Genomic DNA, 21,700 nt, shown 5'->3' with positions numbered 1-21,700 from the left:
AGACCTTTAACAGAGGGCTTTTAGATCAAAGGAAACACTAACAGCTGAGCATATACTTTTCGAGTGGATACTTTATTGATTTTCCCATAGTACCCAAGGGCAGGGACCAGGGTGGCATACACATAAGGGTCTAGGGAAGTTGAAGCACCTGACTGACTGTAGAGCAGAATGATCTCACTGAGCTACACTAACCCTGAGGAATTCACTACTAACACACAGGAGCTTTAACTATGCTGAACATAAAGTGAGCCAGAGTGAGAGTGACAGAGAGAGAGAGAGCGAGCGAGCGAGAGAGAGAGAGAGAGAGAGAAAGAGAGAGAGACACACAGACAGACATACAGACAGACAGACAGACAGACAGACAGACAGACAGACAGACAGACAGACAGACAGACAGACAGACAGACAGACAGACAGACAGACAGACAGACAGACAGACAGAGAGAGACAGAGACAGAGAGAGAGAGAGAGAGAGAGAGAGAGAGAGAGAGAGAGAGAGAGAGAGAGAGAGAGAGAGAGAGAGAGGAGGGAGAGAGAGAGAATTTGTTCTGTGTGCAAGGTACTGAAATAAACAATTCAATTCATCAACCTATCAATTCTACTCTAAACAGCATTATTGTTGACCAGAGTATTTGTATTTGTCTTTATTATGGATCCCCATTAGCTGCTGCCTCTTCCTAGGGTCCAGCAAAATTAAGACAATTTTAAAAACATAACAATACATTCACAGATTTCACAACACACTGTGTGCCCTCACGCCCCTACTCCACCACTACCACATATCTACAATACAAAATCCATGTGTACATGTGTGTATAGTGCGTATGTTATCGTGTGTGTGTATGCATGTGTCTGTGCCTATGTATGTGTTGCTTCACAGTCCCCGCTGTTCCATAAGGTGTATTTTTATCTGTTTTTTTAATCAAATTTTACTGCTTGCATCAGTTACTTGATGTGGAATAGAGTTCCATGTAGTCATGGCTCTATGTAGTACTCTGCACCTCCCATAGTCTGTTCTGGACTTGGGGACTGTGAAGAGACCTCTTGTGGCATATCTTGTGGGGTATGCATAGGTGTATTTCAAACAGACAGCTCAGTGCATTCAACATGTCAATACCTCTCATAAATACAAGTAGTGATGAAGTCAATCTCTATCCACTTTGAGCCATGTTAGCTCTCTGTGTACATCCAAGGGCCAGCCGTGCTGCCCTGTTCTGAGTCCCTTTTTGTGGTACCTGACCACACGACTGAACAGTAGTCCAAGTGCGAGAAAACTAGGGCCTATAGGACATGCCTTGTTGATAGTGCTGTTAAGAAGGTAGAGCAGCGCTTTATTATGGACAGACTTCTCCCCATTTTAGCTACTGTTGTATCAATATGTTTTGACCATGACAGTTTACAATCCCGGGTTACTCCAAGCAGTTTAGTCACCTCAACTTGCTCAATTTCCACATTATTTATTACAAGATTTAGGGTTTAGTGAATGATTTGTCCCAAATACAATGATTTTAGGTTTATAAATATTTAGGACTAACTTTTATTCCTTGCCACCCACTCTGAAACTAACTGCAGCTCTTTGTTAAGTGTTGCAGTCATTTCAGTCGATGTAGTAGCTGACGTGTATAGTGTTGAGTCATCCGCATACATAGACACACTGGCTTTACTCAAAGCCAGTGGCATGTCGTTAGTAAAGATTGAAAAAAGCAAGGGGCCTAGACAGCTGCCCTGGGGAATTCCTAATTCTACCTGGATTATGTTGGAGAGGCTTCCATTAAAGAACACCGTCTGTGTGCTGTTAGACAGGTAACTCTTTATCCACAATATAGCAGGGGGTGTAAAGCCCTAACACATACGTTTTTCCAGCAGCAGACTATGATCGATAATGTCAAAAGCAGCACTGAAGTCTAACAAAACAGCCGCCACAATCTTTTTATCATCAATTTCTCTCAGCCAATCATCAGCCATTTGTGTAAGTGCTGTGCTTGTTGAATGTCCTTCCCTATAAGCGTGCTGAAAGTATGTTGTCAATTTGTTTACTGTAAAATAGCATTGTATCTGGTCAACCCCATTTTTCCCAAAAGTTTACTAAGGGTTGGTAACAGGCTGATTGGTAGGCTATTTGAGGGCTTTACTATTCTTAGGTAGCGGAATTACTTTTGCTTCCCTCCAGGCCTGGGGGCACACACTTTCTAGTAGGCATAAATTGAAAATATGGCAAATAGGACTGGTAATATCATCGCTATTATCCTCAGTAATTTTCCATCCAAGTTGTCAGACCCCGGTGGCTTGTCATTGTTGATAGACAGCAATCATTTTTTCACCTCTTCCACACTCACTTTACGGAATTCTAAATCACAACGCTTGTCTTTCATAATTTGGTCAGATATACTTGGATGTGTAGTGTCAGCGTTTGTTGCTGGCATGTCATGCCTAAATTTTATAATCTTGCCAATGAAAAAAACATTAAAGTAGTTGGCAATGTCAGTCGGTTTTGTGATGAATGAGCCATCTGATTCAATGAATGATGGAGCGGAGTTTGCCTTTTTTCCAAAAATAATTAATTTAAGGTGCTCCAAAGCTTTTTACTATCATTCATTTATCTTTGTTTCATAGTGTAGTTTCTTCTTCTTTTTATTCAGTTTAGTCACATGATTTCTCAATTTGCAATACGTTGGCAATCAGTTGTGCAGCCAGACTTATTTGCCATTCCTTTTGCCTCATCCCTCTCAACCATACACTTTTTCAATTCCTCATCAATCCACTGGGATTTAACAGCTTTTACAGTCATTTTCTTAAATGGGTGCATGCTTATTAGTAACTGGAATAAGCAATTTCATAAACGTGTCAAGTGCAGCGTCTGTTTGCTCCTCATTACACACCACGGACCAACAAATATTCTTTACATCAACAACATAGGAATCACTACAAAACTTATTGTATGACCTCTTATAAACTATATTAGGCCCAGCCTTTGGAACTTTGGTTTTCCTAGATATGGCTACTATCTTTTGATCACTACATCCGATGGAGCTAATTTCTGCAGCATTAGTAAAGTTGTGATCAATACGTGTTGATTATTTAATTCCTGTGCTGTTTGTAACTACCCTGGTCAGTTGACTGGGCCCTGTGTAGCTCAGTTGGTAGAGCATGGCGCTTGCAACGCCAGGGTTGTGGGTTCGATTCCCACAGGGGGCCAGTATGAAAATGTATGCGCTCACTAACTGTAAGTCGCTCTGGATAAGAATGTCTGCTAAATGACTAAAATGTAAATGTTGACTGATAACCTGAACCAGGTTGCATGCACTGGTTACAGTTTGAAGCTTTTTCTTGAGTGGGCAGCTTTATGAAAGCCAGTCAATATTTAAATCACTCAGAAAATATACCTCTCTGTTGATATCACATACATTATCAAGCATTTCACACATGTTATCCAAATACTGATTGTTAGCACTTGGTGGTCTATAGCAGCTTCCCACAAGAATGGGCTTTAGGTGAGGCAGATGAACCTGTAGCCATATTACGTCAACAGTATTTAACATAAGATCCTCTCTAAGCTTTACAGGAATGTGGTTCTGAATATAAACAGCAACACCTCCACCATTGGCATTTCTGTATTTTCTGTAAACGTTATAACCTTGTATTCCTACTACTGTATCATCAAAGGTATTATCTAAGTGAGTTTCAGAGATAGTCAGACTATGAATGTCATCTGTTACTAGCAAATTATTGATTTCATGAACCTTGTTTCTTAAGCTACATATGTTAACGTGGGCTATTTTGGGCACTTTTGTTCTGGGATGCTTACTTGTTTTCATTGCTTTACTGGGAAGCTTAGCAGAAGTAGATATGCTCATGTTATATATGCTAGTGCAGGGTGAGCTTCACACAGTGGACTTCCTACTAGGGCACACCGCCTCAGTGCTAACATTATAAATCTGGTATATAGGCACATGATTACTGCATACAATAGCTGTAGGATCAGCAGAGGCATTCAGGGCAGTTAGAGGGACATAAATTAGGTTACTTACATTGTATCTACCAACGCCCCTGGTATAATGTACATTTGCTAAAGCATTATGACAACTCAGCGTCACAATGGTAGCTGGGCTTGGATCATTGATAAGTCATTGTCTCAATGCAGCCTTATAATGCTGTGAAAGGATCCAGGAACCCAAATGATTTGGGTGGATCCCATCCTCCTTATAAAACGTGTTTTGTTTCCAAAGGGTATCGAAATTGTCAACAATGCTGTCATGCATGAGGCATTGATTGTGCTTGTACCACTTGACTTCACTTGCATTAGTGTCAATAGTAGTGGTATGATGACAAGCAGTTGTATTTGAACCGAGTGACAGTTTGCAATAATCTATTTGCCCGTATTCCTTTGGAGGTTGTGTTGAAGATACACACACATACACACAGTGGAAGCTGGACATTTTGACCTGTATACTCACAGACGCAGTCTCCAGTCTGCCACTCCAGACACTGTCCGTAGGGGAAGGAGATTACATATGCGTTGGAGTCCACACATCGCTGGGTGCTGCTGCACCACATACACTCCATGGCCTTACTGGTGCAGTTGGCACAGATGGTGCGCAGGGAGCAGGGCGTCTTACACGGGTGGGCACTCTGGTTGGGGCTCACTGTGGAAAGGAGAAAATAAGATCATATTTAAATAATGTCTGTGCCCAGTGCACAGCCTGAAAGTAGTGCTAAAAATATTCTGTGGGAGTTCATGTACATTTGCACTGCCTCTAAAACATAGACATTTTATCTCTACCTTGGACAGAATGTTTTTACAGCAGGTATACACATAACCATTCATGTACCATTTATTACATTAAATGAGTAATTTAACCCAAGAGCAGATGGTAAACAATAGTCATTTCCTCCCTCAGTCCGACCCCATCATTTGATCTGAGTTAGGCAGGCAGGTTGTATCGGAGTGGGAGACAGCCCCGCAGCGGTGGAGGAAACAGAAAAGTAATAAGAAACAACAGGGTGTCTTTGGTTACCCATTTCCCCTCTCTGTCAGTGCAAAGTCGAGCTATGGGAAGTACGGCGGCCAAAGCCGCACATTTGAGGCCTCATTTTTTTGGGCTCCCCAGCTATTTTGGGCTCCTAAATGTGTCCAAGCATGGTTCAGTGGAGCTAAACGCAGATAGAATAAGACAGTGAGTCAGGCGGGCCTGCTCGTGTTTTCTGTTTCCTTGTGTGTGTATGTGTTTGTGTGAGTGGGATGGTCGGTCACTGAGGGGCCATGATGGGAAGGAAGGTCAGCTACTGTCAAACACTCCAGGCTGTGATTTTCTCCAGTCATAAGGATGCTCTTCCTAAAACAATATCTCTCCACTAACACTCTGTCCCCTTTTAAATTCACTAGACTAGAGAATTCTGCTCATTGTCACTGATGATGACAGCCCAGAGGGTTTTCTGGTTGTAAACTTTTATTTTCCACTCCAACTGATCTCTAATTCAATAGTGCCTGATTGAGCTTTCGAATAATTACATACACATGTTCAAGGGAGGCCTCTTGGAATTCACAAGGGTTACAGGTGCCTTTGAGAATTAGTCTCTATTTAGTCTCTATTATTCAATCACCATCACCTCCATTCTTCTTCAGCTCTCCTTCCCTTTCCCTCCCTCCCTTTTCCCCTCCCTTTTTCCCTCCCTCTCCCTCTTTCTCCCAGTCCCTCTCTCACCGACTGGTTTTTCACAGATGAGTCCATCAGTGGTGGCGGTGCAGGGATTGGCCTTGAGCCCTGCCACCTCTACCTTCTCCAGGTAGGCACAGAAGCCTGAGTCGCTGGGCTCCCCGGGCAGCCACTGCAGGGAGGAGTTGGTGAAGGGAGACATGTCCTCCCAGCCCCAGTACGAGATGTTGATCTTCCTTAGACCCACCCACGGAGCTAACTTCTACAGGACAGAGAGGGGAGAGAAAGAGGTAGGAGAGAGAGGGAGGAGAAAAGGGATGGAGAAAGAGGGGAAGAGAAAGGTGAAAGAAGGAAGAATATGAGAGACAGAGAGAAAAGGGAGAGAGGAAGGTTCAGGATGGAGAGCCTGAAATCTAAGCTAAGAATTCTCTCTATTCTCCATAGTATGTTGAGGGCCAGTCAGAGTATGAAAACATGTTATTAATTTCTCAACATAAATCATACATATTTGATTTGTGCCATGTTTATGTGAAATCTTAAATCAAACCGTTGGGAAAATTGCTATAATTACAGTGAAAGTTCCCGACCTCAGACTTACAGCCAACACCAACCCATAAAACCAAGACAGGCCAGAGTCATTAAACTAAGGTATTTATTTTGACTTTTAAAAATGTCTGTGAGTTTGAGTTATTTCTTAAATGGGCAATAATGTCTCAAAAGTTTTACCTGAAATAAATTGTTAATTAGCCAGTTAACACCGGCTATGATCTATCACACAGTAAAAATTTATGAGGGCATAACATTTGAGTAATCGAAGGAGATTGCCGTGAGTCAAATCCTGAAAAATGTGTTGCAGTACGCTAAAATGTACTTTAATTCAAAATTCCTATTACAGGCCATGGAGAACATCAGCTCCTTCCAAATAACTGTCAGAAAAGAGGAGGGAAAACTATTTCCTCTGCATCCTAAAACAACGAAGGTGAGCTTTGTTATTAAGAATAGTGTTAATCTTCAAAGAGCAGACAGAAGCTGCTTAAACACTCCACCCCAAAAATCATAGCAAGAGGTCCTCTTGCTCTATTCTTTAATCAATAGCACCAGTCAAACACCAGTCAAATATTTGCTCCTGCATATCCTCCTGACAGCGCAATCACTGGAAAAGTCAACATGTGTGGTGGGGATATAAACAGGCAGTATGACTCTTGAGAAAACAAATACAAGTTTGGTTGGGATCAGGGAAATCTAGTTTAGATTGATATGTAAACATTGGATCACGTGGGCTGATTCATCAGTAAATAAGCTAAGACTTCAACATGTGTTCAACATGTTCGGTTTCACATTATCATGGGGTAAGTTTCATGAGGTCTGTCATGGCCGTTCCGCAGGCCTTCGACTTGGAAAAGTACATTCCTCATGATAGTCCTTGATAAAGTACTATGTTTAAAACAACACACTATTTTAAACAGGCGTTTCCCTTACCTTCTCTTGTAGCTGGTACTTCTGCAACTCGTCCAGTACAAAGTCCACCTGCTTGGCGGTGGTGAGGGAGGCTATGTTCCCTTCCAGGTTCTTACAGTAGTGCTGGGCGTTGTCATAGCTCTCCCTGCTGGAGTTGATCCTGAGGCAAGCCTCCCCAACGTGGTGCCAGCCTTCCCCACAGAGCTGAGCTGTAGACAGGGAGAGAGCAGTAATTTAGACCCAGGCTTCTGACTGTGTTGGGCCACACAATTGGATGGTGCACAGACTTCACACAACTGGAGGACTCAATACCCCTCAAGGATCTCAACTACATTTGATATACATCTCACTACACACACATTAATTAAGCTAGTATATCACTAATGTAAAAGCAAAGTTGATTGACCAATATCTTATAATTGTTTTTATTTTTAGGAACTCAGTCGGGGTCTCAACTTACTGTTGAGAGTTAGAATAGTAGAATACACATTCTAACTAACAAGAAATGTGGTAGTGCATCAGCAGTTTTTCTCAGGGGACCCCCGTTGATTGTGTTAGTCACTCTCACTCAGATATCATATGAACATGGCATAATTCATTGCAAAATGTGTAGAATTGCAGGAAATTCTCTTTAAAACTGCACATATTTTTCTCTTTGCCCAATGGAAAAATGAGTAGAATTGCAGAAAATGTGCTTTAAAACCACAACATTTTCTCTACACCCCATGACAAAATGTGTAGAATTGTTTTTTTCTCTCCACCATCAAGAGGGGGACCACTAAAATGTTTTGACCGTGAGGTGGAGGGCCACCAAACCAAATCTCACTTACGGCCTCCAAAAAGCTAGGACCAGCCCTGACCTCATGGTGTGAATTTAAGAACAGTCAGTCAATCAGTTGAGATGTAGATTGAGAATGATGGATTATGCTTCAAAGAGGCTTGCATCGACCACCCTGATTGAATACACAAGTATGTGTTTGTCAAGCACAAGTATACAGTTGTGCTCTGACTGACAGACACATCAAACAGTGGGAGAAATGGATGAGGGACGAGACCTTCGTTAATAAGCAACAATTTGCAGAGATTAAAGGAGAAACAACTCCGGTTTCATCTCAGGAATGTCTCTGCTTATTTTGGAGACTTGCGCTGATTACAATCATAGTTGGATAATGGTTACCACCATCACATTATTTTCATCAGACTAAGAAATAAACCCTTTTTTCAACCATAAAAGGCTGTTGAAAAGATGTCCAACCAGAGAGCAGTACTGACATGAACACTAACAAACACATGGCTAGAGTTACAGTCTTTAGAACTGGGGTGTCAAACTTATTTTGCCCCAGGAGCCACATTCGGTCTTGAGGGCCGCACTGAAAATGTGTTATATTTCCTTGCCGTCAAAATTGGAAGAAAGAAATAGTCCTCGATCCATGGTTTTTAAAATTTTCGATGCTCCCTGACTGTCTAGTGATTATTAGCGAGCTGGACAGTCAAGAAGCTGTATGAATATAGGTCTATTGACTGTGCACAGTGATTATTAGCGAGCTGGACAATCAAGAAGCTGTATGAATATAGGTCCATTATCATTTCTACACAGTTTCGATTTGGTTTTAGTCATTTTGAGGTATCTAGAGTTAGTTTCCCCCCATGCATCCTGTTTGCAATAAGGCACTAAAGTAAAACTGCAAAAAATGTAGCAAAGAAATGAACTTTATGTCCTGAATACAAAGCGTTATGTTTGGGGCAAATCCAACACAATACATCACTGACTACCACTCTTCATATTTTCAAGCATTGTGCTGGCTGCATCATGTTATGGGTATGCTTGTCATCGGCAAGGACTAGGGAGTTTTTAAGAATAAAAAGAAACCGAATAGACCTAAGCAAAGGCAAAACCGTAGAAGAAAACCTGGTTATGTCTGCTTTCCAATATACACTGGGAGACAAATTCACCATTCAGCAGGACAATAACCTTTCCAAGTCGCTTACCAAGACGACATTGAACATTCCTGAGTGACCTAGTTACAGTTTTGACTTAAATCGGCTTGAAAATCTATGGCAAGATTGAAAATGTCTGTCTAGCAATAATAAACAACCAACTTGACAGAGCTTGAAAACATTTTAAAAGAATAATGTGCAAATATTGTACAATCCAGGTGTGCAAAGATCTTAGAGACTTACCCAGAAAGACTCAGAGCTGTAATCACTGCCAAATGTGATTCTAACATGTATTGACTCAAGGGGTTGAATACATATGTAATCAAGATATAATCGTTTTCTTTCCTTTTTTTTCTCCTTTTTTTTTTTTAACAAATATTATAATATTTCTTCCACTTTGACATTAGAGTATTTTGTGTAGATCGTTGACAAAAAATTACAATTAAATCAATTTTAATCCCAACTTGAAACACAACAAAATGTGGAAAAAGTCAAGGGGTGTGTATACTTTCTGAAGGCACTGTAGTTACTGGGCTCTCATTTGTGAATCAGCTGAGGCTCCATTTTCATATCATCAAGTAAACAATTATAATTGGCCTACATCCCGTCCCCACGCAGGAGAGGAGAGTGTATTTGGGCCCTGTGTAGCTCAGTTGGTAGAGCATGGCGCTTGCAACGCCAGGGTTGTGGGTTTGATTCCCACGGGGGGCCAGTATGAAAAAATAAAAAGAATGTATGCACTCACTAACTGTAAGTCGCTCTGGATAAGAGCGTCTGCTAAATGACAAAAATGTAAATTTGTGGATGTACTGTATTTGGAGGTGTGTAGATGTGCGTGTGTGTCTGGGTATGTGTTTGTTTGTGAGTGTTTTTGTCTTGAACTCCTTCTGGAGCTTTGAAAAATGAGAGCAATAAATCCACTTCAGAGACAGGGGAAAAACATGTTTTCCCTGGGGAAACGCTACAAGAGTGTTAATAATGAATCAAACATTAGCATAAGTTCTCCAAGCATTCAAACTTGCTTGTAGCTGTCAAACAGGTAGTCAGCCAAGCAGAGTTCTTGCTTGTTTTGAGTTTTTGGAAGTTCTCACCAGGGATGGCATGGCACTCCTGTTGCTGGAGCTCCCATTGACAGTTGAGGTTGAGGGAGCAGCTCTTACAGTTAACCAGCTTACTGCAGATATGTTCATTTCTCACATGGCATTTGATGAAGTTCTTCACAGACTGCGAAGAAAGAGTACAACCAACAAACATCAACATAGTTATTATTATGGTGAATTTACTTCATAGTATTGGGGTCATGTAAATCTGAAATGTGTGCATTGGCAGAACAGAAAAGTATGGTTTGGCATTAAAGGAAAAGCCCCTGCAATAGTATGGAATACCCACGTGTCCCATACTCTTGGCCCCTTGCTTCCACACAGAGAGCTGTTGTTCAGAGAGCATGGACGGGGGAGGGGCCAGGGACAGAGGACCTCTATGCTGCTGCGCTAGCTCTAGGGTCAGCTATAGACACACACAGAGGAGACAGCAGGGGCAAGCATTAGGCTAACTGACACAGTTAGCCAAGCAGGTGCGATAATAGCGACTTAGTACACTACAACAACTAGAGTTAAGTAGTGACTCAAGAGAAGGCAAGCTTAAAGCTGCCTGACTATTCATGCTGCGTAATTAATTGACAAATGTAGCTAATAAGATCCCAGCTGTGATTGTGCTGTCTCACTACTGCCCCCTGTAGGCAGACTCACCACAGTGCAGTTGCTGGAGGCAGAGATGCACTTCTTGTCTTCACACCACTGGCAGCCGTTGGTGTTGGCAGTGCAGCTGACACAGTCAGAGAACCTGAAGCACCTCTCGTCTGCACTATCTGGAGGGGGGATGACACAGTTTAACAACAGAGTACAGTTAGTCTAGACTGCACTGTCTGGGGGGGGGGGACACAGTTTAACAATGGAGCACTCGACACAGAGTTTTATAAGGGAACAGAGTTAGAGAACCCAGTCAAAAAGAGAGATCAAGTTCAGGATCAGTGGTAACTGTAGCAGAACAGAGACTGGGCAGAGACATTGTACTCTCTACCAGGATTCTGTGTACAGAATATCAGTCTAGACATAGTGAGAGAATACAATACTAGAGAACAGCAGGTCAAGAGACACAATCAAAGTGACTCAATCAACAAATAAAATAGGGTTGACATGCAAATGCCCCCTGCAACACCAGTAGGAAAACAGAAAGGTAGATGGGTTTAGCTCAATATGCCTATCATTTCTATTTGCCCTGTAGAGCCAATTCCAACTCATACCCTCCATGCCAGCAGCCACTGTCAAATGACTGACTGAACGATTTGAGAAGGACAGAGGATAAACAGTGTGATTATCTGTCATCAACTAGAGTCATTTCATTAGTTAATCACCGGTCCAATTCACCTCCGATAACACTCTAAAACCACCCTGTAATTATGATTATGATCTTAACCTCGGGTTTGCCCACATATACAAACAAAATATATGTGTTTCTGCAACCGTGTGAGTGTATTTGTATTTGCATAATTGTATTTGCCTCCGAATGAGATTATTGTGTTGGTCCTGACCTTTTGTTCCCACCACTATGTACATAGGCCTTATGAGAAATCAGAATTATTATTACTCTCAAAAAGCATGATGATTCATACAGCACAGCATAAGAGGCAGGTAGGAACAGGAGAGTTTGATGTGAAATAAAGATTGGCTCCATGATGGACAGCTCAACTAGAACATGTACAGTGGGGAAAAAAAGTATTTAGTCAGCCACCAATTGTGCAAGTTCTCCCACTTAAAAAGATGAGAGAGGCCTGTAATTTGCATCATAGGTACACGTCAACTATGACAGACAAATTGAGAAAAAAAATTCCAGAAAATCACATTGTAGGATTTTAAATGAATTTATTTGCAAATTATGGTGGAAAATAAGTATTTGGTCACCTAAAAACAAGCAAGATTTCTGGCTCTCATAGACCTGTAACTTCTTCTTTAAGAACCTCCTCTGTCCTCCACTCGTTACCTGTATTAATGGCACCTGTTTGAACTTGTTATCAGTATAAAAGACACCTGTCCACAACCTCAAACAGTCACACTCCAAACTCCACTATGGCCAAGACCAAAGAGCTGTCAAAGGACACCAGAAACAAAATTGTAGACCTGCACCAGCCTGGGAAGACTGAATCTGCAATAGGTAAGCAGCTTGGTTTGAAGAAATCAACTGTGGGAGCAATTATTAGGAAATGGAAGACATACAAGACCACTGATAATCTCCCTCGATCTGGGGCTCCACGCAAGATCTCACCCCATGGGGTCAAAATGATCACAAGAACGGTGAGCAAAAATCCCAGAACCACACGGGGGGACCTAGTGAATGACCTACAGAGAGCTGGGACCAAAGTAACAAAGCCTACCATCAGTAACACACTACGCCGCCAGGGACTCAAATCCTGCAGTGCCAGACGTGTCCCCCTGCTTAAGCCAGTACATGTCCAGGCCCGTCTGAAGTTTGCTAGAGTGCATTTGGATGATCCAGAAGAGGATTGGGAGAATGTCATATGGTCAGATGAAACCAAAATATAACTTTTTGGTAAAAACTCAACTCGTCATGTTTGGAGGACAAAGAATGCTGAGTTGCATCCAAAGAACACCATACCTACTGTGAAGCATGGGGGTGGAAACATCATGCTTTGGGGCTGTTTTTCTGCAAAGGGACCAGGACGACTGATCCGTGTAAAGGAAAGAATGAATGGGGCCATGTATCGTGAGATTTTGAGTGAAAACCTCCTTCCATCAGCAAGGGCATTGAAGATGAAACGTGGCTGGGTCTTTCAGCATGACAATGATCCCAAACACACTGCCCGGGCAACGAAGGAGTGGCTTCGTAAGAAGCATTTCAAGGTCCTGGAGTGGCCTAGCCAGTCTCCAGATCTCAACCCCATAGAAAATCTTTGGAGGGAGTTGAAAGTCCGTGTTGCCCAGCGACAGCCCCAAAACATCACTGCTCTAGAGGAGATCTGCATGGAGGAATGGGCCAAAATACCAGCAACAGTGTGTGAAAACCTTGTGAAGACTTACAGAAAACGTTTGACCTGTGTCATTGCCAACAAAGGGTATATAACAAAGTATTGAGAAACTTTTGTTATTGACCAAATACTTATTTTCCACCATAATTTGCAAATAAATTCATTAAAATCCTATAATGTAATTTTTTCTCATTTTGTCTGTCATAGTTGACGTGTACCTATGATGAAAATTACAGGCCTCTCTCATCTTTTTAAGTGGGAGAACTTGCACAATTGGTGGCTGACTAAATACTTTTTTTCCCAACTGTATCCATTAGTCAGTTAACTACCAGAGAGGGAAGTCGAAATCATCCCTCCCCCATGACAAATATACAAATAAAAACATGTCAACACACGTATCCTATGGTGAATACAGAGCAATATCATGCAACACATACTGGTGCGTGTGGGGCAGAAGGGAGCGGGCACGCTGCCGTTGGCATGGCCGGTGTCCCAGGGGACACAGTGGTCCCTAAGCCAGACACAGCGGATACCAGGGCCAGCGTTGGCACAGCGCTGCTCCTCACTGAAGGCCTGGCAGCTGGGAGGAGTGTAGACCAGCACGTCATTCAGCAGCACACCAGAGAAGCCTCCAAACACATACATGGACCTGGGGAGAGAACACGATCACACTTTATTTGGATAATCCATCTGTAGATGCTCTGCAAATGGTCATACCATCAACAAACAATCTGTTGATAAGCAACTGCTTGCTAAGGTCATGGTTAGGGTTAGCGTTAGGCTAAAAATAAGGTTTAGGGTAAGGGTTAAGGTTAAGGTTAGAGTTAGGGCTGGGGTAAGGGTTACGTATAGGGTTAGGATATGGGTTAAGGTCAGGGTTAGTAGATAGTTGAAATGTTACTGATAGTCTGTAGAGCATCTACAGATGGACTATCCAAATAAAGTGTTACCGAGAACACAACGCAGGAAATACTCAGAGTACACATCATTACCAGGAACACTGCGGAAACTGATGTCAGGAAACTGCGAGAATACCAAGTAACGGAGGGGCAATATACTGAATGTGAGTGACTGACCCATTGCTGATGACGGAGGTGTGGCCAAAGCGGTTGACAACACGGTGGAGATCTGGCCTGGGCAGGACTTTCCATTCATCACAAGCTGAAAAGAACAAACATGCACATAGTGATCAGTTTTTGCTTCAGTAGAAACGTTGTAACTTGTATCATCTTGTGTAGGGTCAAGCACTCAACCGCAATACCCAGAAATGACACCTCCACTGCGACTCTAGACCAACTCAGTGTCCTTGTGGTTAGAGTGTCCGCCCTGAGATTGGAAGGTTGTGAGTCATACCAAACACTGTAAAAATGGGTCCTGATGCGTCTCTGCTTGGCACTCAGCATTAAGGAGAAAGAGTGGCCCTACGATAGACTAGAAAGGCCCTACGATAGACTAGCGTCCTGTCCAGGGGGGTGTACTTGTACGTCAAGCTGCCTCATGCTACAGCAAAATGAGAGCTCCTGCCTTATGAGCTGTTCTGGCTACTTACTGCAACTCTCCCTCCATATCATACTCATACTATCACCCAAGCAACCGTGACAGGCAACCCTCTGGACCCCAGATTGAGTTTTGAATTGAAGGTCTTTATCTTTATATTATGTAGCCAGGTAATCTGAGCTCCTTGGCATTTGTTCTCTACAGCCCACCCAATTTGCCCGTCTCTCTCTGCTTCACACTTTTTAATTTGGCAATTAACCCAGGTCCATTACTTAGCAACAGGGGAAAACCAGTGTTCCTTTTTGCCTGGATTTCATTTCAGTAGGCCTGTACCATACCACCCTACTGTACATACTGAAACACAGAAGAGGTTCCAGGGCCACTGAGACAGAATATCTGTGAGACCTGAGACTGGGTACACACACACACACACACACACGGGCGCACGTACACACACATGCACACACACGCACACACACACACACACACACACCCCATCTGCACTGTTGCACACACATACAATCTACAATGGAAGTGTCAACTCTACATTATTAACACATTATATGAGAATCCTGTGGACAGAGGCTGTGGAGATTGGCCTGTATGAATATCATGGTCCCCTTGGCTGTAGGGCTGGGTGTGTCAAGCCCAGCAGTGATTAACACTGTGTGTCAGCATAGCAGAGCACTAGGGGTCATACCCTAGAAACAGGGCCATACCCTAGAAACAGGGCCATCATAAACAACTAACTGCAGCTAGAAAATATGCCTTTTACGATTGCATGAATAACCATCATTAAAGTTGAATCCACTGCAGCTGCTATTAGACAATTCTAGGGTAGTGGTGGTGGTGGCGGGCACACAGGCCCTTAATGGTAGTTTGATTACCAATCTCCTAGGACCATGGTCAGGAACCGCACTGATCCATGGGTAGGCTACAACAAGTCTACCTGGAGCAGCTCTGACAACACAGCCCACAATGTAGCTAGACAATTTGTCTGTCAGTGATTATCTACCAATCTGCTCAGAGCAAACAAATAATAACAGAGAGAAAATGATAGTAGGCAAAGTCGATTTCTTCACTTTGTCAATATCACGCGCCAAATCATGTTACATTGAGAGAGTACAACGTTCAGTTTCCTCACTGTTAGTGGGATCCTCGGAGAGTATAAACGCCAACCTCTTAACATAATGTATTTGAATTGTTTATTATGTAGCCGCCTCTGAATATGACTTCATAAACCAGTTTATTCATCCATTGATCTTGTCTGTTGGGGATTCTAGTCTGTGGTACAGAGTAATGGTTCTAAGAGCAATCACGATCGTGTATTTTAGCATTTCATTTTACAGCTTTCTGACGCTTTACAACCCACAAGTCCACTATTGCATTAATATGTAAATGTCCCATTTACCCAGATGAGTTGTCCAATATAAACTGTGCTTGGGAGTTAAATGTGCAGCCAGGTTGCAAACGACCACGCAAGTGCTTGGCTAATTGGGACCGCGTTTAAAGGAAAAGACAAGTCAACAACACCAGTCCAGATCAGAAGGCGCTTTAATCCCTTCCTAAAGACCAAGGGGCTCTCTGACAGGGTCATGGTGTGATCAGGTTTTTATGTCAATCATTCTAATGCTCTCTCTCAGCTGGTCAGACTCAGACCTACAGTACTTTTTGATAGTCGCATAAGATAGAGATGTGCATAGGTGATGCGGTGGCTAAGGGGACAGACCAAAATAAGTATTTGTGACAGACCACCAGTAGTTAAATTGGAATCCTGACGTTTGCACTATCTGAGGCCTACTACCTATCCTGACGCCTGGAGCTAGAGTGAATCCATACCCCAGACATGCACTGACAGACAGCCCAATGGGTCTTCCAACCAACTGAGGTGTACTGGAGATAGAGATGACTCTCTATAATGACAATTCCTGATACTTATCACAACGGTCCCCCTATTTCATTTCCTCCCAGGAAATTGGCAGAGGAACCATGAATAATGTACAGGTAGACAGAGGGAGATGACAGGAGAATCAGCAGACCAAATCTGCACCAGTCGAGAGTGATGGGGAAATCATACTCATTCAAATGGCAAACTTAATGAAATGTGTTTTTGTGTTCGGGGGCCGCTTTGAGAGACACTGTCTAGAGCTCCAATATAAACAGGTCACTCTTGTTGAAGACGGCGCTGCCAGTTGCCTTTCAGGGGGTGTGGGGACAAAACATTTTTAATTAGATTTCATTTCCCCCAAATCTAATTAGAAGTATGAAGATGGGGTAATGAGGGGGGGGGGGGCATCTGCCATCTGTGTCGACCTGTATTAAATCTCTCGTAGAAGAAAAACACAAAAAGCTAATAACGCGCTCCCCCTCCAAGGTTAGCGGAGAAAAACAAAAACAAATTAGCGCTTAAAACCGTCTCTCAGCGTGCGTGGCGGGGCCGATGGAGAGAGGGTGCGGTAGAGTGAGGCCTCTTCCACAGGTGGAACTAATTAATTAGCTCAAAGAGAGAGGAGCGGAGACGAGAGGAAGTCATATCAGTCCATTAACTAATAAATGAGACTTTTAACACATTCAACTAGAGAAACCTGTTAGCACTTGAAGTGCTGTTGACACATCTCATATGTACTGTAGTAGGCTACAATGTCTTTCAGCATTACTTGAGTAAGAAGCATCATTCACTATAGCTAAGTTTTGGTCTAGGTTCAGGCATGATTTATAACCAAAATGTCAAATTGTTCCATTATTGTAAAAACAATACAGGGAAAATGCCTTCCATAAACCTTTTCTCTCTATAAGAGGATGATAATGGAGATTGTTAATTTGGCTTTATAATGAAATTAGTCAACAATGTCCAGTGACAACCCAGTCCTCAGGGACTATAATGAATGACAGGTCGCCAAGAGGCCATGTCTGGCCAAACACTGGTCTGTATAACGGCGCTTCAATCACAGAGATTGGTCTTGCCTGGGCTTGAGTGAAGAGTCTAGACCACACTCCCCAAGCCAAGCATCAGTCTAGCCTACCACCTTGAACATAAAACAATCAGTCGCTTTCGGATTATAAAAGTGACATTGGACTTTTTATCCCTTGGAGTGGCCTACTCAGGGTGATTGGACTGGCTATTTAAATGAATAAGAATGAGAGTGGAGCAGTGACCCTCCATGACTGCAGGAGAAGGCTTGGAAGCTATAGTCAAGTTCTTCAACGTTCTTCAAACATCTTGTCCTTATCTGGATTGGCTACAACTTCTAATTAGCACATAAACGTTATTCTTTAATGTATTTTCTTTATTTGAATGTATTACCACATCTAGTACTTTAATGACTCATTGACTTAATGTTGTCTCCTCTTTCTCTCTCTTGTCCCAATCTTGCTATTTATTTTGTCTCACTCTCTCTCTCTTTTAATTATCCATCAACCCTCCCCTCCTCTCTCAGTGCAGTAAAATTTGTGAAGGGTGGCTGGTGAACAGAGTCAGGGAAGGGCTGGCTGTAGAGATTTGAGGACGGAGTATTGATGAATAAATTATTTGATTTGTTTAGTAAGGGGAGACCCTATACCTCTGCTGAGTTGTGATATGGGGAACATGTAAACAAACATTTACTGTGTTTTGATAGGGTAGGACTCTTGTTGCATCTGATATGATTTGACATCAAATTTGACTGAGAATCTGATGGATGCAACAACTACTGGGGCTTTGTAAAACCACTTTCTCGATTTCCATCTAAAAAGCCTTACTCCTGTTTTATCTCCCTCAGTCCTCACCTCCTTTAGCTTACTCCTCTCCATCTCCCTCCATCCCTTTCTCCCTGCATCCTTCTCTTCCTCGCTTGCCTCCCTCCCTGTGCTCAGCATGTCCTGTAATGCCCCTGCAGAGCCACTTTATTCAAAACAAATATTCATAAAAGAGCAGACGCCATCTGGCCGGCTCCCATTCTGCAGCTCTTTATGGGGCGTTAATGATCCCCACTGTATTACTGTCAGCACTGAAAGGTGAGCTGTAACTCACATCACGAGATCTCATGTAAAAACCCAGGTAGTCTAAACACACACACAGGGTGGCACACACATGCACACACATGCACACGCACACCTCTAAACCTTTAGTACTAAACCACCCTTTTATATCTTGCAGAGGATAGCTTACTAACTCCAAAGAGGAGGGCAAAATAACTTTACCTGACCAGGGGGTAATGAAGAGTCGATCATGAGCAGGACTGTTGCAGTGACCGTATTACCGTCACACCAGCAGTCATGAGTCATGACCGCAGTGAAATTCCATGTGACCGTTGAGTCATGGTAATCTCCTTTTATGCACTCTGGACATGCGTTGGTAGTACCCAACTCGCTAAAGAACATCAGGTCGCTAATGGCCTGGTACTCAGTGCTCTTTTGTCCCTGTAACCACTCTGACATCAATGTAAATGAAATCGAAACTCAGATGTTTTGTTTTTTTGTCATTTAGCAGACGCTCTTATCCAGAGCGATTTACAGGAGCAATTAGGGTTAAGTGCCTTGCTCAAGGGCACATCGACAGATTTTTCACCTAGTCGGCTCGGGGATTAGAACCAGTGACCTTTCGGTTACTGGCACAACACTCTTAACCACTAAGCTACCTGCCGCCACATCAAACAATTAACATCAAAACAGTATCATGCTTTAAAAACTCACCGTTAGGCAAAATGTTTTGACCTCACTGTGATGATCAATTTTGAAGAAAGAAGTTCAACAACAGGTTGAAACTGAGTGGAAAACATGGTCATTGTGGATGTTGTTTCAAAGCCAAACACAACGAAATGGACAGCGCTTTCTAAGGTGATGATTAATTAAAAGCATTTAGGATGTTGCATGTAGAACATCCATATGCATATACACTACCACTCAAAAGTTTGGACACACCTACTCATTCAAGGGTTTTTCTTTATTTTTTTATTTTTTTACATTGTAGAATAATAGTGAAGACATCAAAACTATGAAATAACACATATGGAATCATGCAGTAACCAAAAAAGCGTTAAAAAAATCAAAATATATTTTATATTCTTCTAAGTAGCCACCCTTTGCCTTGATGACAGCTTTGCACACTCTTGTTTTACCCCTTTTTTCTCCCCAATTTCGTGATTATGATCTTGTCTCATTGCTGCAACTCCCCAACGGGCTCGGGAGAGGCAAAGGTCGAGTCATGCGTCCTCCGAAACATGACCCGCCAAGCCCCGCTTCTTAACACAAGCCCGCTTAACCCAGAAGCCAGCCGCACCAATGTGTCGGAAGAAACACCGTTCAAACTGACGACCGAAGTCAGCCTGCAGGCGCCCGGCCCACCACAAGGAGTCGCTGGCCCAGCATCGTCCTAACCTGGACGACGCTGGGCCAATTGTACACCGCCCTATAGGACTCCCGGTCACAGCCGGTTATGACACAGCCTGGGATCGAACCCCAGGCTGTAGTGATGCCGCAACACTGCGATGCAGTGCCTCAGACTGCTGCACCACTCGGGAGGTCTTTTTGCGACCTTTTCAAATAGTCAATAACCTATAGTCGCATCATGCAGTCCATTAATGTTTTGATTTCTAAGACATTCTAAGCTTTGTATCATTCACAACTAAAGTTGCCAAAGTACTCTAACTCAAGTGTATATGACCTGTTTCAAACGATCACTTTTACGTTCAACATAGCCACTTCATATCCGCACTCGCTCAGAAATGGGAAAAATATCCTTTCTATTTTATTCAGCTAAGTTCAATTATATTATTCTTACAATTAAATCATATAATATAAAATAATGGCACAGGACTCATAAGGACATCTTGTCTGCTAAATGAACTAGCCTACAGCCTATGGCATGGCGCATAGCCAGATAACATACAGTAGGCCAACTCATATTCGGTTCTTCTTAAATAGATTTTCTTCATATTATAATGTTTCTTTAGACCGGTCTAAAATAAATAATGGTTTATTGTGTTATTTATTAAATTGATTTATTATACTTTTAAAAAATGTAGATGTTCTAAAGGCGCGCATCAGCGACTTGTATGCGTGGAGGCCTGGAGATGCTAAACATGTTTATGTTAATTAACGGCCAATTACCGTGAGTCCGGCAGTCATTTGCATGACAATAACTGGCTAACAAATTGTAATTACCGCCACAGCCCTAATCTTGAGTGGTTATGACTAGCTTTTGGTTGAGGGCTAGTTCCACTTTTTAAAGGATGTCTACTGTCACTGTTACAACAGAATGTGATCTTCTATCTCAGGTAATTAGGGCTGTGCATTCACCACTATGGAAAGGTATCTTAGCTTTACACTTCCACTTGACTTTCATAACAGGCTAGGGCTAATGCTGTTGTTTGTTGAGGTCAAAGGTCAGTGAACACACTTTCCCTAAGGCTGCAGAATGTCACCTGCCAGTTCTTCTTTGGTTACACTCACTGTGTGTCTGTGTGATCTGTGTGGGTCCAGGCCTGGGAGGCGGCTAACACTGGAAAATGACAAATGACAACTGTGGCTTTAGGGGTCAGGGGTCAACCCTGATGGGAGTGGGTGGGTGGTCGCATGCTTGTGATAATGAACATCACATGTATGATGTCTGGATGGAGGGTATGTGTGGTATTGTATGGTAGGGGGTGTGGGTTGGTTATACTTAACTATGTTAGTATATGTATTGAGTATGTAACATTTATACCTGTATCATATGCCTGGAGGTTGAAACTGGTAACTTATATTTTCAGCACAAAGGTGTCAAATATAGTATTTTCAAAACATTGCATCATACCAACAACAGGTGAGGAGGGGGATGGTTGTTCCCTATGATTTGTCTGTATGCATATGATTGGTCCTTACCTATGTCGTAGGCCAGGAAGTCAGCCGAGAAGCACTTGGCTCCATTACTGAGTGACGTGTCGTTGTGGGTGTTTCCTCCAAACACCAGCAGAGCACCATTGCTCAGCACTGCAGTGTGGAGGTACCGCGCCAGACCACTCTCTCTCAGGATCATCCTGTCAACACACACACACACATACACAGTCACCATGTTAATGTGTTAATGTGTCATTTATGAGAGTGTGTGTGCGTGCATGCATGTGTGTGTGCGTGCGTGTGTGCCCATCCCTGG

At 42.7% G+C, this 21,700-nt stretch overlaps 1 protein-coding gene across 1 annotated transcript in view; it reads right to left on the bottom strand.

Moving 5' to 3' along the window:
• The window catches only part of LOC311129204 (attractin-like protein 1), a gene marked incomplete at both ends in the record, with an annotated part of 364,441 nt that overhangs the window by 242,541 nt on the left and 100,200 nt on the right, over positions 1 to 21,700 (bottom strand). Inside the window, 9 exon segments of the mRNA XM_084161510.1 lie at positions 4,455 to 4,643; positions 5,703 to 5,916; positions 7,134 to 7,321; positions 10,142 to 10,274; positions 10,440 to 10,556; positions 10,799 to 10,917; positions 13,530 to 13,741; positions 14,169 to 14,253; positions 21,430 to 21,584. Of these exon segments, the coding sequence (XP_084017636.1) occupies positions 4,455 to 4,643; positions 5,703 to 5,916; positions 7,134 to 7,321; positions 10,142 to 10,274; positions 10,440 to 10,556; positions 10,799 to 10,917; positions 13,530 to 13,741; positions 14,169 to 14,253; positions 21,430 to 21,584 (1,412 nt within the window).

This window comes from Coregonus lavaretus, assembly GCF_964263955.1.
Source record: "Coregonus lavaretus genome assembly, chromosome: 1".
In the NCBI taxonomy this organism is placed as follows: domain Eukaryota; kingdom Metazoa; phylum Chordata; class Actinopteri; order Salmoniformes; family Salmonidae; genus Coregonus; species Coregonus lavaretus.
Note: the sequence above shows the minus strand (reverse complement) of the source record. Positions and strands in the feature narration are given on the sequence as shown.